This window comes from Bubalus kerabau, chromosome 3 (genome assembly GCF_029407905.1).
Source record: "Bubalus kerabau isolate K-KA32 ecotype Philippines breed swamp buffalo chromosome 3, PCC_UOA_SB_1v2, whole genome shotgun sequence".
Classification (NCBI taxonomy): Eukaryota; Metazoa; Chordata; class Mammalia; order Artiodactyla; family Bovidae; genus Bubalus; species Bubalus kerabau.
In genome coordinates this window covers 185258757-185276759 of record NC_073626.1, presented here as the reverse complement: position 1 = coordinate 185276759, position 18003 = coordinate 185258757, and the positions used below count along the sequence as shown (strand labels likewise).

The window sequence follows — 18003 nt, the reverse complement described above, 5'->3', positions numbered from 1 at the left end:
CTCACAGCCTCAATGTCTATGAAGCGCTTTCTCAGAGGTAGCAATTCCCTCGCCCAGTTCATCAGGGGCACTGGGATCCAGAGGGGCCCCCAGGGGTTTGAAGCAGGCGCTGCCTTGTCTGGGGACGCTGACATTTGTTCTCACTCTTTCTGTGCCATGGAACTGATATCCCCTTCTGTCTCCGCCGCTGGGCCTCTCAGTGACCCCAAAGCTCAGCTCAGGGGGAGACGGGTGGAAAGCTAAGCCAGGGCTAACCTTGGTTGAAGAGGCAGCAGAGCCCTGGGAAGCCAGGGAGCACAGCTGTTGGGGCTGGAAACCCTGTCCTTCTTTTTTTCAGCTGCACAGCAAGCACAGCATGTGCAACAGCTCCCTGACCAGAGATTGGTCCTGTGCCCCCGGTTTGGGGAAGGTGGAGTCTTAATCACTGGACCACCAGGGGAGTCCAGGAAACTCTTTTTTAAAAAACTTTTTTTTAAATTGAAGGATAACTGCTATATAGAATGTTGCTGTTTTCTGCCAAAGGGAGGGGACATATGTATACCTATGGCTGATTCATGTTGACATTTGGCAGGAAACTCGCTCTTATGTGGACAGAGCAAGGTGCGATCCGAGGAAGTGAAAGGGAAGAGAAAGAAGAAACAGACAGAAGGAAGAGGACAAAGGGAAGGAGGGCAAAAGCAGCGATCACGGCAGCTAATGTTTGAGGGCTTTCTGGGTACCCGTGTTAACTCTAATTCTGTTGCCGGATGATGCTATTCCATCTTCCCAGCATCCCCAAGAGTAGGCGTGGGTATTAGCTCCAGAAGGAACACAGGAAGCGGGGGCCAGAGAGGGTGATAAGAAAACCCACATCTCCCCCGAGCCCACAGCATCAGCCCCGTGGCCGCGCTGCCCACCAGGAGCAGCGAGTCGAGCCGAGAATCACTATTTAATATCAAACAGACAGATGGTGTTCACTGCAAAACGCAAACAGAATTAAGTCAAAATTAAATTAAACATTCATAATTCCAGGGAGAAAGGGCAAATGGAATTTGAAGACAGGGTTTTTTTAGCCTTTGTATGGTTCTTTGCTTGATTTGAACGACCAGGCAGAGAGGCCTCTTGGTTTCTGGACAAGACTTGCCTCTGAGGGCCGAAGACCAGATGCAGTCTCCCATGGCAGGAGAAGTCACCAGGAGACTGTGCCGGGGTCAAGAGGCCGCTCCAGGAGAGGCTGTCCAATTCCCAGGTGCCGTGGCTGGGGCTGGGCCTCCAAGCTGCTCTTTGGCTCAGTGAGTCCCTTCCCCGCCCTGCCTCCTTCAGAGCCCGCCTTTGGGAAATGAGGGCATGTGGATCGTGAGAGAGGGGTCTCCAGCAACGTGCAGGGTCGGAGGGTGAGTGACGGGCAGCTCACTTGGTCTCGGGAGAGGTAACTGGGTGCAGCATCAGCCAAGGAGCAGAGCTTATCCTGGAAGATGGGGTAATAATCACCGAGAATGCTCCACTCACTGGCCGGCTTAGCATCCTAGCGATAGAGAGCATGAGACAGAAAGATGCCTGGAAAGAAACGTAGAGAGGAAGACCAACAGGAAACAGAGGTGGAGAGAGAGAGGAACGGTTGAGCCATCCAGCCCAGGAGTTCCCAGGGTTGCCACAACCAAGGGAACAAAGCCCTGCTGAGGGATAAATATTCGGTTACAGAAGTGAGCGCCTGGCTCCGCAAGGATCCCAGCAAGAACGGGTTCTACGGGCGAGGACGGGACACCACGCCTGGGGCCCAGGAGGCAAGCCAGCAGCAGAAGGGGTGGGGAGCCTGGCTTTCGGAGGAAGCAGGGGGTCCGCACGGAAGGCAGTTGTTTCCTGAGACACTGCCTGGTCCGCCAGCGACCTGAGCTGAGCGGAGCGGCCAACAGGAGTCAGTCTGGCCAAAGGGTTGGCAGGGAGCCCACCCCCTGCAGCCCAGAGGCCAGACCACCCCGGGGAGGGCTGGCAGGGAGACAGGGCCGCCTGCCTCCGAGTCAGCCCCTCGGAACAGACAGACCGTGACAGCCTGGCCCTGCGTGATATCCTGTGTTAGGCTGGGGAAGTTTCTTCCAGGACAGTTTCTACATGGCGGGCTTCTGGCTAAGGCCACTGGGGCCAGGCCAGAGTGAAACTATGAAGCCCTCCCGGCCTCTCTGTTTCCTCCCGGAGCCCTACCAGCCCCTCAGCCCCACTGCCTGACTCTTCCAATGGCTGAAAGCAGCTTGAATCAGTACCTGATGGGGGGAGGGGACTCCTTGCATCTCAACAGGAATCCAAGTCTAGTATTTAGAAGATACACCTTCCAGCTGTCAATGACACAGGAGAAAGGGCATGACCCCGAGAAGTCAAAGGTCAACCCTGGCTTTATCAAGATCACGAGTGTGTCCCTGGGCAGCCTCTGGACCTCAGTCACCTATTTTTATATTTTTTTATTTTATGCAGACTAGGGGATCTTAGTTCCCCATGCAGGGGTCGAACCTGTGCCCCCTGCATCCCTGCATTGGAACTGTGGAGTCTTAACTGCTGGGCCGCCAGTGAAGTCCCAGTCACCTATTTTTAAAATGAGAAAGCAAATGAGGTGCCAGGCCTGACCAGTTCAGATCCTAGAACAACTCTAAGGTCAAGAGTAAAAAGATCGAACAGGCAGATGGAGTTGAAAGAGTGTGCTGGAAAGCAGAGAGATCTTTTTAAAGTACTTAATGGGACTGTCTCTGCAATTGCCGACAAAAGACAGCTCTGTGCATGAAGGGAAGCGGTGTGGGGGAGGGATTAGAGAAAACCACCACTAAGAATTAAATATCTTGGCTTTCCTTTTTCTTGAAAAAAAAATTTTGATTTTTTAGGGGTAACTGGATGAGCTTCAAAGGTTTTGGTAAATAGTTGTGGCCTTCTGTGGGAAGTTTCCCTGGTGGCTCAGTGGTAAAGAATCTGCCTGCAGGGTAGCAGACCTGGGTTCGATCCCAGGGTTGAGAAGATCCCCTGGAGGAGGGCACGGCAACCCACTCAGTACTCCTGCCTTGAGAATTCCCTGCAGAGGAGCCTGGTGAGCACAGTCCATGGGGTTGCACAGAGCTGGACACGACTGACGTGACTAAGCAGCAGCAGCAGCAGCCTTTGCTCCCCAGTTTAGGTTGCAGGGGCGTGTGCATGCTCAGCTGTGTCTGACTCTGCGACCCCGTGGACTGTAGCCCTCCAGACTCCTCTGTCCATGGAATTTTCCGGGCAAGAATACTGGAGTGGGTAGCCATTTCTTACTCCAGGGGATCTTCCCCACCCAGGGATCAAACCTGTTTCCTCTGTTTCCTTACTGGAAGGAGGATTCTTTACCACCTGGGAAGCCCCAGCTGCAGGTACAACTTTAGTTATTTCCCTTTGGGCCACTGAAATGGTATGGTATGTACCGGGAGGTACAGAGACAAGGCGGCCAGTCTGAGCCGAACAGAGACAAAGCTATTGCGTTTAGGGCATCACTGAGATATCATGCCCGGTGAGCTTTTATCATGATCCCAACCAAATACATTTTCTGTGCATTACACTAGGTGTTTCCACTTGTATTGTCTCATTTCAATCTCTGCAACAGCTCTGAGAAGTGGATTATTATCAACCCCATCTTGTAAAAAAAAAAAAAAAGCTGGTTAACTGAGTAGCTTCCAGGTCTCAGAGTCTGCGAGAGGCAAAGCTGGGGCTCCATGTTAGAGCTGGGGCTTTAAACTCTGCACTCAGTCCACCCTGACGAATTTTAGTTGATTGCAATTAAGTTGTACCTCACATATGAGATCAAGGAAAAGAAAAATCCTTTCAGGTGAGGTACAGGTAGAAATTTGCTCCAGCTAAATACAACACTTTGTCAGCATGTTCAGGCAAAAGGTGGCAAGTTTGGCTGAAAGATGCAAATTGTCGTTTACTAGTGTTGGTACTGACAACTCCGGAGTTTCAGGAACAACGGGCTTCAAAATCTTGAAAAATCAAGTAGCTGATTTTTATAGCTGCCCGTCAAGAGATGGAGATTTGGTGGGCGGGGAAGAGGATTGGATCTATTTTAAAAAGCCTAAAATTGAGGGAACAGTTGCGTTTCTAGCAATTGCTCACAGGAAATTATTCGAAAGGCTAGAAGCTGGTCACCCATAGTGTTATGGATACTGGGCCTATTGTCCAATTGTAGCAGATTGAGTAAATGTATTTTTATATATTGGTACCATAAAGTATTATGATATTTAATGGCAGTATGTTTTGGAAGTGTTGTTTCATTTTTTGGCTGTACTACAAGGCTTGCAGGATGTTAGTTCCTGGGCCAGGGATCAAACCCCAGCCCTCAGCAGTGAAGGTATCAAGTCCTAACCACTAAGCCATCAAGGAACTCCTTGGAAGTATTTTTAAAACTGAGGTACAGCTGATGTTTCAGAAGTTCCTAACAACACAAAAAAATGCTTATGAAGTGGCATTAAATGAAAAAAGTAGGACAAAATGTTATGGATGTGGAGTGAGCTCAATTATAATAAAAAATATATATAAGCAAATGTGAAAAACTAGAAGTAGTTATTTCTGAGTGGTGGGGTTACTGTCTCTTTGTAAATATTTTTTATACTTGACTCTTTTTTCCACAAATTAGTATACAAAATTGCTATACTGGAAAAAATTCCCTGTGATTAAAGACATAAAATTCATAGAAAACTCTGTAAGATGAGACGAAAAGGTTCTCGATTCTTACAAGAACAATCGTTAGCTAGTCTGCTTTGGGGAAGTCATGGAGGTTCAAGGAAAGCCAGGCTGGGTACCTACAGAAATGCCTCCAAATCCTTGGGGCAAGCATTTGGGCTTATCCTGTAGTAAAAGTGGACGATACACCCAGCTGGGTGGTTTGGTGTCGGGGCACCAACACTACATTCCAACCGCATGACAGCTCTGTGACCACAGGAATGTCCCTAACCTCTCTGAGACTCAGCTTGTCATGTGTAACACAGCCGCAAGAGCCCTTACCTCACGATCACAAACAACAATCCTGGCCGCCCCGAAACACACACCACGATCATGTTCTCTCAACTCCCATCGTGCAGATGCAGGAAGAGAAGCTTAGATCGCCCAGGATCACAGGCGGTGTCAGATTCACACCTGGCCCCCCCGCCCCGGAGCCCCGGGCACCTCCCCTCTGCCAGGCAGCCTCAGGCTGACGAATGTGCTTTGTGGCCTGAGAAAGTCTATACCCATGCGGGCTGCGGTATGGTGATAACAGCACAGCACAGTACTTTGTTGTGAATTCCAAAATGCTTTTGTGCTGATATATTTAGAACCCTCTGTGAAAGATGAGACTGAAAAAGACGGCTGATTAGATTCTGTTTTGATTCGGGAAGGCAAAAGCGCCTGCCACGGGAATCTAATTTCCTGCTGGATTTTTAGCCTCTTCAGAAGGGTCCACGGGGAAGCGGCTCTAGACAGACCGGGTTTGGTTTCTTACTCCTAGATTTCTAGCTCCAGGGCACCTAAGGCAAGTTGTCTCCCCTTTCAGAGCCTCAGTTTCCTCATCTGTAAGAGGGAGCAGTGGGGACATTAACTCACGGGGCTGCTCCTGAAGGCTCAGTGGGACGGTGTAGGCAAGAGAGTCCCGCTCCAGTGTGTGCAGACCACTCAGGGTCGGGTTTGGACCTCCCCGGGGCCTACTGAACGAGTGTCAATCAGCGCTGTTTCCTTTACCAGTATCACGATCCCAGCTTCTGAGAGGTGTGTCCGAGCAGGACTGGGGCTGGCAGTCTAGGCTTCCACACAACCTACGCTTCCCCTCTGGGGGCGGCTTGTGAACTGATAGCAGTCCCTGCAGCAGGCCTCCCTGGGTCGGCCTGGCCGAAGCCTCCTCAACTGAGCTGCTGGCCGGGACTCTGCGAGCCGGTTTTCCAGGTGTCAGGTCACAGGGCCCCCCTGGGCATCCTTTGGAATTCCCAAATTCCTCAGGTCCACCTGTTTCAGTTCACACCCAGCCAGGGTTGAGGTCCTGGTCTGGACTGCCCCAGCTCAGTCCCTCTGGGAGGCAGAGGTGGTGGGCACATTTGAGCCCCAGGGGGCAGAGCCTGGTGGGGGAGGAACTGGGCTTTCCAAGTAGAGGCTGGAAGGGGCAGGGAGAGACGAGCAGAGGCTGGGCTCTAGCCCCCAGGACACGCGGAGTTTGGGGGCAGAAGAGGAGGAATGTGGGGTAACGTCCACCAGACAGGGTGACCAAGCACCCCCTGTCTGCCCAGGACTGACAGGGTTCTGGGACTTTCCATGCTACAACTCGGAGGATTTTAGGCTCTGCCTAAAACTCTGGGCAAGTCTCAGCACTCAGGGACTGGCCCCCTCCCTGTGAAAAGAGAACTGGACCAGCTTACCCCTCCAGGATGCTTCTTCCACTTGGCCACCTGGGTTGTAACCCAGTAGCAGGTGGTCCAGAGGGTTTGGGGACGCGTGGAAGTGGAGCGGGGAGGCCCTTTGGGGAGCCCAGCGCCTCAGAGGTACTGCTAACCCAGAACAGGCTTTTCTTAACCCACGGAGCTGGCGGGCTGGCACGGGCCCCCTCACATTCCCCCCCCCTCCCCCCGGTGGCGGGCAGGATAGCCCGGTCGGCCAGGGCTGAGGGGGGGCACGCAGAGCGCCGGGGCGCCTACCTGCAGGTGGTTGGGGTACACGTCGCCCTCAGACAGCGAGTCCACCAGGTCCTCCTCGTCCAGCGTGGCCCGCTTGTAGGTAGACATCTGCAAAGTCAAGTGCAGCACGGACTCTCTTAGCGCCTCCATGGCTCCCACGCCCGAATGGGGAGAACGGGGAAGCGGCCACCCGCCGCCTGCGCCGCCGCCGCCGCGCCCCGCCCCGGCCGGGACACCGGGACCGGCCCACGGCCAGGCCCGCGCCGGGGGAGGCGAGGGGGGTCCCGCCTCCCTCCGCCACCCCCGCCCCTTCCCCGCTTATGCAACCCCGAGCCTCACCCCCAGCGCCGACAGCGCCGCGGCCACCGGACGCGGCGGCCACAGGCTCCGCATGGTGCGCCCGCGACGCCCGCTCCCCGCCGGGTTCCCGCCGCCGCGCGCCCGCGGCTCTGGCCGCGGAGGGCCGGCCGTGGGGCTGGGCCCGGCCTCGCACCACCTTCGAGGGCGGAGCCTGGCCCGCGCGGCTCCGGCTCCCTCCCCGGCCGCGCCGGCTCCCTCCCCGGCCGCGCCGGGAGACCGCCCCCCAGAGTCCCCGGGGACACGGAGCCTTCTCCCCCTTCCCAGAGGTCGGGGGGGGGTGGGGGTCGGGGGGCGTGGGGTGGGGGTCGGGGAGAGGCGCCTCCCGCTTGCAGGCAGGAAGGGGCTCGCGGCCACCCTTCCTTCTAAGAAACATGAAGTCCTCCTATAAACCGTGGTGGCAGATGCCAAAAGGCAGGTATTAGGAAAGGGCCCCTAGTTTGGCCGCAAAGGTCAAGAGAGAAGTTTCTCTCGCCATTGACCCTTAGCTGCGCCAAGAGCGGCCTCCCCCATGGGAGCTAGAAAGATTGGGGGGAAAACAGACACACACACACACACACACACACGGAATAAAAAAAGCATGTGCCTCCCCTCTCATTTCCCCCTTCCTCTAGTTCAGGGGTCTTTAAGCCAGAGTTCACGATGATCTCAGAAAATTCCAGAGCACTCTCCTGACTTAGAATGAAAAATGTTCTGTGCGTGCTGGAGGGAAGCCCATGCTTGGCTCCAGGCTCCAAGGTGTGATCTTACCCTCAAAACAGGAACGGCTTTGGGGCGAGCTGACAGCCAGGAACAGGACCGTTCCCTCCACCTTCCCTCAGAGGTGGGGCGCTCTGGATACCGGGCTCTCTCCCTGCCCCTCAAGGTCCCAGAAAAGCCTACCCAACAGTTGCCCAAAGGACCCTCCATGTCTGGTAAGACCTGGAACCCCCCGCATTTATACACTTTTTCTCAGCTTTCCAGAGCACTCCTGTTCCCTCTCATAGTTGACTTCACAGATGCGTGAAGGAGCAGGTACAGGAGGCTGAGTGACACCGGGGGTGGCAGTCTCGGTGGGCTCCCCAGGTCTCCTGGCTTCACCTCCTGCCTTCTCACAGCCTGCTCTGCAGCCAGAGCCAGCCTTCAGCAGGAAACTCTGATCCTGTCACCCTTGCTCCCAATTCTGTGGGGACAGTCCCCTTACCGGTCCCCCGTGGCCCCTGCCCACCCTGCCCCTTTTCCCACCTCGCTGCCTCAGGCCCCAGCTTCTCCTGCCCTCCCTCTGTTCCCCAGATTCTCCGAGTGTCTCCTGCCCTCGAGACCTTTATAGCACTGTTCCCTCTGTCTGGACATGTCTCTGCTCCTCCCGTGCAGGCTCCTGTTGCAGATAGAGGTCAGCGTAAACGTCACACCCTCAAACGTCCCAGCCACCCCAAGCAGAACCCAAATTATCGATCATGGCAACCTGTTTTACTGCAGTTTGTTACTTATTTATGCTGGTTTTAAACATCTGTCTCCTTCCCCCTCCCCCAAATTGTGAGTTTTATCAGGGCTGGGACCTTGTCTGACACAGAGAATCCCCATCGGCTGCCATAGCACAGGCGCTCCAAACACTGTTAAAATGAATGCGAGAACAAGTAAAGGAGAAGTGAAAATTACTCTGGGGAAGGACCTTGAAAGTGCATCTAATTTTGCAATACCCAAGGACAAGGAGAACATGTCTGAGGACCTTGGGGGAGGCAGGGTCCGTGGGAAGAATTCTAATTCTGGGTTCTTCTGCTCCACTCCCTCTGGGTGCAGGACTTCCCATTACCCACTGGAGAAACAGAAAGGGCCATCGGGCTGTTTTAATTTCACCCTTGGTTGTTTTTTTTTTGGAAACCAGTTACACTAAGTAACAGGTGTTAACTGCCCCAGGAAAAAGACCCTTGAAAAAGAAATTCAAGTCACCAAACACCTCCCGTGCCTGGCACGGCAGGCAGCTACTGTTTCCTGGGCGCTTAGAGGGACAAGGTATTTGTCCGTTCTTCTATACTCATGTCTCATTGAAGCCTCTCGCTGTTCGCTCTGAAGCAGGTATCATCGGTCTCTTTTACAGAATCTGAAACCGAGGCTTGGGGAAGTAACTGGCCTAGGTGTAGAGAAGCAATGGCTTCTCCTTCTGTCTCAACTCAGAGATCAGCCCTTCTGGAAAGCTCTCCAGACCAGTCTTGTCTGACCCCACGCAGCCTCAGGCCTCCTGTGCTGTGTCCTCTACCTTCCCTGACCCCTCCCCACATCCCACGTTTCCTTCTACTGATGCACACAGCACCTTAATTAGGAGAACCTAGAAGGGAGGGCTGGGTCCTGCGAGGCCCTACATCCCCAAAGGCCTAGAGTGGGGCTGGAGCTTCCATGGGCATCTGCGCGAAGGTGAGAGGTGAGGGAGGAGGCTGGCAGCCCATCCCAGGGGCCAAGGCCGGCCTGTCCATGCAGGGATGACCAGGGAAGCTCACCTACCTCTGGAGTAGAAATCCAAGGAGACCAAGAGCTGTTTATTTTTCAGCACACAAAAGATGAGGGGCCCTTCTTGAGATGCCGCCTGCCCCGGGGCCGGGGAGTGAAACTGAACCCACCTCGGACGGACGTGGGAATGGCTTAGGCGTCTCTGCTCCGTGGGGAGCACCATGGGCCCCAGTCAGGAGGTAGCATTTCAAAGACGGGGCGGGAGGGGTGCTGGGTGGGGGGAGCCCTGTCTCTTACCCACCCAGTTCTGGGTGGGGCCCTCTGATCACTGTCTTGTTGGGTCCCCACACCCACCAAAGCCCCAGCCTTGGCAGGTATCACTTCCCTTTCATGGGAGATGTGGGAGGGGGCCAGGCACGGAGAGGGGCTGGACAGAACAAAAGTCTATGCTGAGCCGCGGGGCCCCAGCCATCCGTATCCCTCCTGACTCCGGGAAGCCCGGTGCGGTGGGATATCCACTTCCCACTTCCACTTGGCAGAGGAGACTGAGGATGGGGGAGGAGGCACCCCCCTCCCAGTCCCCCTCGGCCCTCCTGCAGGTCCCCTCCCTGGCTAGAGAGTCAGAGAACCGGGATGGGAGTCCTGGCTGCCCCAGCCCACCGCACCGCCTCCAGAGAACCTCGGGCGCTCAGCTCGTGCGCGGCAGAGCAGGGCCTGGATTGTGGGGCCTCCTGCTCTTTGCAGAAGGGGAGCTGCTGCTCCAGGCGGGGACGGCATGGACTTCAGGGGCGCTGAGTGGCAGGCCAGCCAGGGCTGTTCTCCCTAACGGCCTTGTTTGTGGTCGTGGGGACACCCACGGCCAGGGAGCTTTAGGGAAAGGACAAACAACTGCGGCTTTGTGGGGAGAGGCTGCCCTGATCTGCACGCTCCTCTCCTGGCCCCGCTGAGCGGTGGATGAGAAGTGAGGGCCTGGCGTTCGTGAGAAGGGCTAGGCGGAGACCAGGAGCGGAGCAGTGGGAACCACGGTCCCCAGATCCATCACAGAGACGGTGATGAAAGACAGACAGATGGAGGGTGTGATGGTGCCCGGCTCTGGAAACCCCACCCTGTGGAAATCAAAGGCCTGGGCTGAAACAGAAACGAGAAGTGTTATAAATGCTCATGTGTTTCTGATGACAAAGGCCTCTGGGCTCAGTGGCACCGGGTGTGACCCCACAGGGTCATCTTTCCTAACCACGTCAGTCACTCCAATGGCTTTTGTGTTGGTATGGCCAAAGGAGGGGGATCTTCCAAGAAACTGAGAGCTCGTCAGAGGCAAAAAAAAAAGAGCAGCTGTGGGTGAAATTCAGTGAAATTCAGAGGCTTGGGACTCCCTGACCACAGCCCACAAGTCGTTTTCACATTCTAAGTCTCAGCTTCTTAGAAATGCTGCCCTATGGCCAGAGCCCCATCAGTTCTTGCCTTTTGTGCCAGTAATTAGTTCAGAGCTGTTAAATCCTTATGTGTACATGCACTCAGTCCTGTCTGACTCTATGCAAGCCCATGGACTGTAGCCCTCCAGGTTCCTCTGCCTGTGGAATTTTCCAGGCAAGAATACTGGAGTGGGTAGCCATTCCCTTCTCCAGGGGATCTTCCTGACCCAGGGATTGAACCTGTGTTTCCTGTGTCTCCTGCAATTGGCTTCCCTGGTGGCTCAGAGGGTAAAGAATCTGCCTGCAATACAGGAGACCTGGGCTTGATCCCTGGGTCGGGAAGATCCTCTGGAGAAGGGAAAGGCTACCCACTCCACTATTCTGGCCTGGAGAATTCCATGGACAGAGGAGCCTGGCGGGCTATACAGTCCATGGGGTCACAAAGAGTCGGACATGACTGAGCGACTCTCACTTCTCTTCCTGCATTGGTAGGTGGATTCTTTACCACTGGCACCACCTGGGAAGCCCACCTAATACACACTCATGTTTTATGTTGCTGCTGCTAAGTCACTTCAGTCGTGTCTGACTCTGTGAGACCCCATGGACAGCAGCGCACCAGGCTCCTCTGTCCACAGGATTCTCCAGGCAAGAACACTGGAGCGGGTTGCCATTTCCTTCTCCGTGTTTTATGTTAGTTAAATACTTATGTTTAACAAGGACAATAATAGAGTGAGGAAAAGCTCTAGTTCCAAGCTTCAGTTCAGATCCTCACTAATGCCATGTCCCAGCTGTGTGAGCCCGGACAAGTGACTCAGCCCCTCGGCCTCGGCAGTCTCATCTGTAAAATGGGGATGATAATAATAGCACCTCCCTCATAGGACTGTTGCGACACTTAGTTAATATGAAGCGCTTAGGGATTTCTCTGGCTGTCCAGTGGTTGAGAATTCGCCTGCCAATGCAGGGGACACGGGTCCGATCCCTGGTCTGGGAAGATTCCACATGTCGCGGAGCAACTAAGTCTGTGGACTACAACTACTGACGCCTGCACTCCCCAGAGCCCACCCGCCTCAGGAGAGATGCTGCTGCAGAAAGGCCCGCGTACCGCAAAGAAGAGCACAGTCCCTGCTCGCTGCAGCTAAAGAAAGCCCGTGCCTAGCAACGAAGACCCAGTGCAGCCCAAAATAAAAATTTTAAAAATCTAAAACTTAAAAATAAATAAAGTGCTCAGGGCAGTGCTGGGCACACAGCATATCCCCACCAAGTGTTCCCTGTTACTATCTGTACCATCACTACTTACAAGACACAGGGCTCAGAAGCCTCCAATTGATCCCCACCGCCTAAAAGACAAAATCCAAACTCCTTAGCTTGACATGCAAGGGCTCCCCTGAACTGGCCCAAACCTGCCTCCCCAGACGCATCCTCCACACACCTCTCGGGTGTATGGCCGTCACCCTGACCCCTGAGCTATCCCTGTGGGTGCCGACCTCCCAAAAGGAGTCTGCTGAGTCCATGACATCTGTCAGGCCCCAGGCTGTAAGCTGAGGGGGTAGCACTTGCTCCCCACCCTCAAGGGACCTATGACTGATACCCTCTTTCCCAGGTCCCCGTCTTGGGACGTGCCTGGTGGTCCAGTGGCTAAGAGTCTGCACTCCCAACGCAGGGGGCCTGGGTTTGATCCTTGGTCAGGGAACTAGATCCCATGTGCCACAACTAAGACTCGACGCCGCCAGAAAAACACAAAAGACTATGCTGTCTCCACCACAGCTACCGGTCTCCATGTCTAGCCTACCTCTTCCTCCAGGAAGTCCCCCCTTCTCCCGACTCAGAGGGAATCATGCCCGCCCCTCTGGTGTACCCCAAGCATAGCATCTGCGCTTCATTCAGGCCTTTGTCCAGGTGTCTTCACCGCAGGGATGGACCTGGGGGATGGGCGACAAGTACATTATTTCCCTCCATCCCCCGTATCCAGCACAGAACCTGGTATGTAGATAACTGGTTAATTTGTATCCAAGATTTTCACTCGGGCAAAGGCATCTGTGACTTCAGTGAAGAAAAAACAGGGTGGAGTTGCTTGGTGACAAGTAAAATTCAAATACGACAAATTTGGGCAAGGAGCATATAGTAAATATATAGCCATTGCTCCGGAAGATGATACCAGGTAACACCTACTGCTACTGTTACATGATCTATAACATTGCTCAGTGTCTTTTACATGAGAAATTTCCATGTGATTCATTTCTTGTTTTAAATATTTATTCATTTGGCTGTGCCAGGCCTTCGTTGCCACACTCGAGATCTTGTCTTAACGGCAGCTTGCAGGATCTTTAGTGGCAGCAAATGAGAACTGTTAGTTGCGGCATGTGGGATCTAGTTCCTTGACCAGGGATCGAACCCAGGCTCCCCGCATTGGGAGTGCAGAGTCTTAGCCACTGGACCCGTTGGGAATCCCTCCATGTGATTAAGTCCTTTTTAAATTTACCACAAAGTTCCTGGAGGAGTGAACTGCTTCTTAGCTCTTTGATAAGAAGAATCACAGGAATTAGCTGAGGAAGCTCACAGCCAAATCAAGCGCTTTTCTGGCCTTTATGTTCAGCTTTGTCCTTGTCCACATTTTCTGCTCTATTTTCTCTGCTCCTGATTTTTCATTTCTACTGTGTATCATTTGATTGATGTGTTTCAGTTGCAACCCATCATGAATCCTTTTTGGAATAAAGTGAATTTGAAACAACCTGCATCACTAAACATCCCTGTCCTAACTTGACTCTCCTGGGACTGCAGCTTCGATGTATTTATTCAACAGCAGGAATGAAGCAGTAAAGACAGACCTGGGCCCCTGGATCATGTGACCATGTCGTTTCCCTCCTAAGGCCTCGGCTTCCTCATCTATAAAATGGTTCAGTATAAAGATTTTGTTTTAATCTATTTATTTGGCTGAGCTAGTCTTAGTTGCAGCATATGAACTCTTAATTGTGGCATGTGGGCTCTAGTTCCCCAACCAGGGATTGAACCCAGGCTCCCTGCATTGGGAGCACGGAGTCTTAGCCACTGGACCACCAGGGGAGTCCCTGAAAAGCTTTAATGAGCTGAAACGAACTGCCTGGTACCAAGCATCCCATCCCCAAGTGACCTGGCACTTGGGGGGAAACACGGCAGCCTGATAAGCTGCTTTTGTTTATTCTCCTTCCTCAGCTTTCCCATTTGCTTCTGCACCCGTCCAGATTTTCTGATCTTGGCCTTAGCTCAGTTAATACTGGTTGTGAATCTCGCTCTGCTGCCGTACAAGGCAAAAGCAGCCATCTTCCTGGGTGATCAAGGCTAATGTCCACAATGATAAGTCCAATTACTGAAGGATATGATGTACTCCTGACACGATGGGATGCAAATGGCACTTTACCTCTGTGCTTTCCTCCCCAGAGCAATGGCCACAGTCAAGATGAACTTAAGGAGACACAGCAAGTAAATGTAATGGGGTATGCTTGGTGCGGGGAGGGGGGGGGGGCTACCCCAGTACCTCAGCTGGTAAAGAATCTGCCTGCAGTGCAGGAGACCCCGGTTTGATTCCTGGGTTGGGAAGATCCCCTGGAGAAGGGATAGGCTACCCACTCCAGTATTCTTGCCTGGAGAATCCCCATGGACAGAGGTACCTGGTGGGCTACGGTCCCAAATAGTTGGACACAACTGAACGACTAAGCACAGTACACGCTTGGTGGGATCCTAGAACAGAAAAAGGACCTTAGGCAGAAACTTCAAGAAAACTGAGGGAATCCCCCAGCAGTCAGGTGGTTAAGACTCGGTGCTTCCAATGCTGTGACTCAGGGTTCAATCCCTAGTTGGGGCACTAAGATCCCACAAGCCATGTGACATGGCCAAAAAAAATTGAAATTAAAAAAAAAAAAAAGACAAATTAAGGGACTTCCTTGGAGGGCCAGTAGTTGGGACTCCATGCACCCAGTGCAGGGGGCTTGGGTTCATTCCGTCTCTGGTCCAGAAACTAGGATCCCGCAAAGCAAGGTCAAAAAAAAGAGGCATAGAAGACTTTAGTTAGTGACAATATACCAATGTTAGTTCATTAATTGTGACAAATGTTCCATGTCATATATAAATAATAGGGGAACCAGGTATGGGATATAAAGGAACTCTCTTCAATCTTCCCAATGATGCTATACATCTAAAACGGCTCTAAAATAAAATGTTTATTAAAAAAAAATAATTAGCTGCCTCTTGAGAAATCTGTATGCAGGTCAGGAAGCAACAGTTAGAACTGGACATGGAACAACAGACTGGTTCCAAATTGGGAAAGGAGTACGTCAAGGCTGTATATTGTCACCCTCCTTATTTAACTTATATGCAGAGTACATCATGAGAAACGCTGGGCTGGAAGAAGCCCAAGCTGGAATCAAGATTGCTGGGAGGAATATCAATAACCTCAGATATGCAGATGACACCACCCTTATGGCAGAAAGTGAAGAGGAACTCAAAAGCCTCTTGATGAAAGTGAAAGTGGAGAGTGAAAAAGTTGGCTTAAAGCTCAACATTCAGAAAACGAAGATCATGGCATCCGGTCCCATCACTTGATGGGAAATAGATGGGGAAACAGTGGAAACAGTGTCAGACTTTATTTTTTGGGGCTCCAAAATCACTGCAGATGGTGACTGCAGCCATGAAATTAAAAGACGCTTACTCCTTGGAAGGAAAGTTATGACCAACCTAGATAGCGTATTCAAAAGCAGAGACATTACTTTGCCAGCAAAGGTCCGTCTAGTCAAGGCTATGGTTTTTCCTGTGGTCATGTATGGATGTGAGAGTTGGACTGTGAAGAAGGCTGAGCGCCGAAGAATTGATGCTTTTGAACTGTGGTGTTGGAGAAGACTCTTGAGAGTCCCTTGGACTGCAAGGAGATCCAACCAGTCCATTCTGAAGGAGATCAGCCCTGGGATTTCTTTGGAAGGAATGATGTTAAAGCTGAAACTCCGGTACTTTGGCCACCTCATACGAAGAGTTGACTCATTGGAAAATATTCTGATGCTGGAAGGGATTGGGGGCAGGAGGAGAAGGGGACGACAGAGGATGAGATGGCTGGATGGCATCACTGACTCGATGGACGTGAGTCTCAGTGAACTCCAGGAGTTGGTGATGGACAGGGAGGCCTGGTGTGCTGCGATTCATGGGGTCGCAAAGAGTCGGACACGACTGAGCGACTAAACTGAAAACAGAATAAAAAGTTCTTGACACCACCAAAAGCCCAGCACCACCCGATTCTCAAGGCTCTTTTATACCTTGGTCTCATTTGTCTCACGCTGCATCACCCTGTGGAACAAACACAGGGACCTGTTTCACAGATGGAGACTGAGGACAGAGGAAGGAAGCAGCTTGCCCTTAGGGCAGAGCTGGGACTCCAACCCGGATCCTCCTGACCCTCTGAGATCCTCTTCCTCTTTCCTCATGCTACCCTGGGGCCTGGCTCTCTAGGTCGACTTCTTTTGGAGACGACAGGCTGCCTGTCTGAGACGTGGGAAATAGAGGAATACAACTGGGGGGTGCGGGGGGCGGTGGGGAGAGAGATTGCACTTTAGGTCGGGAGGGCCTGGAGGCCTAAGCATGGAGGGGGAAGGTGAGCAGGAACAAGGGGACAGTTAGGAGTTCAGGGAGGCCTAAAGGTGAGTTAGACCGGAAGGTCAAGGGCACAGAGCTTACACGGCTGCTCACCACCTCCAAGGAGAAGGCTACAGCTCTGCCAGTCAATGAGTCAATCACCCTAGTCTGGGACCAGAGTCCCAGGCTGGGCTCCCCCTAACGTGCTGGCAGCCGGAGACCAGCCCACACATGCAGGGAGCTGGAAAACACTCACCCACTTGGCCTGGTGTTGACTCACCTGCCCGGGGGCCCCAGGAGGCATTGAGAGCCTTCACCTGTTGCCAGTGGACTGCGCTCCAGCGCCTGCCGAGGTGGCCAGCCCACACCCAAGTCCAGCTTGGCCGGCAGCCTCTTTGCTCCTCAACACAGGCCGCTACCATCCTGCTGACTGTCCAGCCCCCGTGCAAGCCTCCTACCTCACCTCTCTCCACCCCACCTGCCTGCCTCTATCTCTGCCCCTCTGTCCAGGCCCACTTGGTTCTGCTCCTTCTCTGCCTGGAAGCCATCCCTGATTTAGAACCCCTCACTCCTCCGAGTCCGCCACCCCCCAGCTGGCTCCAGCAGAACTGTTTAAACTAACTGATATGATCCAGTCACTCTCCTCCTCCTCACAAAGTTTCCCTGGAACTGGCAGGTGAGAGCATGAGTCCTGGTGGGGTTCCCAACCTCCGCCCACCTCTCAGGCTGCTCCTGGATCCTCTCCAGCCTCCCACTGACGCCTGAACCTCAGTAAAATAGGAATAGTCAGGCCCTTAAACACACTGTGCTTTCTCTTCCAGGCCTTGGCGTATCCATTGTCTCCTGTCTGGGAGGCTTTTCCTCTCCTCCTTCCCCTGACCCCTCAGCTCAGATGCATCTTCCTACAGGCAGCCTTCTCGGACTTTACTGTGGTCCCTGAAGGCAGCTACACAGGCTTCTAGCATCTCATCCCAATACAGTGACCAGCATCCAACTGCAGCTGTGTGACCTTGACAGAGCTTTCTATACTGTTGTTTTCTCTCCTATCAAATGATTGTGATATCTGCTTCATAGGGTCTTTATGTGTGCCTGCTAAGTCACTTCAGTCGTGTCCAACCCTTCACAACCCTTTGGACTGTAGCCCACCAGGCCTCTCTGTCCATGGGATTTCCCAAGCAAGAATACCAGAGTAGGTAGCCATTCCGTACTCCAGGGGATCTTCCAGAACTAGGGATCAAATCTAGGTCGCCCGCACTGCAGGCAGATTCTTTACGTCTGAGCCACCAGGGAAGCCCAGGGTCTTTGTATGCTATCCGTGTCCTAAGTCACTCAGTCATGACCGGCTCTTTGCGGACTGTAGCCCGCCAGGCTCCTCTGTCCATGTGATTCTCCAGAAAAGAAGATTGGAGTGGGTTGCCATTTCCTCCTCCAAGGGATCTTCCTGGCCCAGGGATCAAACCCATGTCTCTTTCAGCTTCTGCATTGGCAGGCAGGTTCTTTACCACTAGCGCCTCCTGGGAAGCCCCAGGGTCTTTATATGCCTTAAATAAGATGCCTAAAGTCTTCAGTCCAGTGCCTCGCAGAGAAGTAGCGTTCAGGAGATG

General features: G+C 53.1%; 1 protein-coding gene across 3 annotated transcripts in view; it reads right to left on the bottom strand.

Moving 5' to 3' along the window:
• ECE1 (endothelin converting enzyme 1) overlaps positions 1–18003 on the bottom strand; it is a 124977-nt gene that overhangs the window by 57326 nt on the left and 49648 nt on the right. For 2 of the 3 annotated variants that reach the window (XM_055574233.1, XM_055574234.1), the window contains exon 2: positions 6636–6722. In XM_055574233.1, coding sequence (XP_055430208.1) covers positions 6636–6722 — 87 coding nt within the window. Of the gene's footprint in view, positions 1–6635; positions 6723–6953; positions 7072–18003 lie in introns of those variants that run through there. The other variant, XM_055574232.1, reaches the window with a different exon arrangement.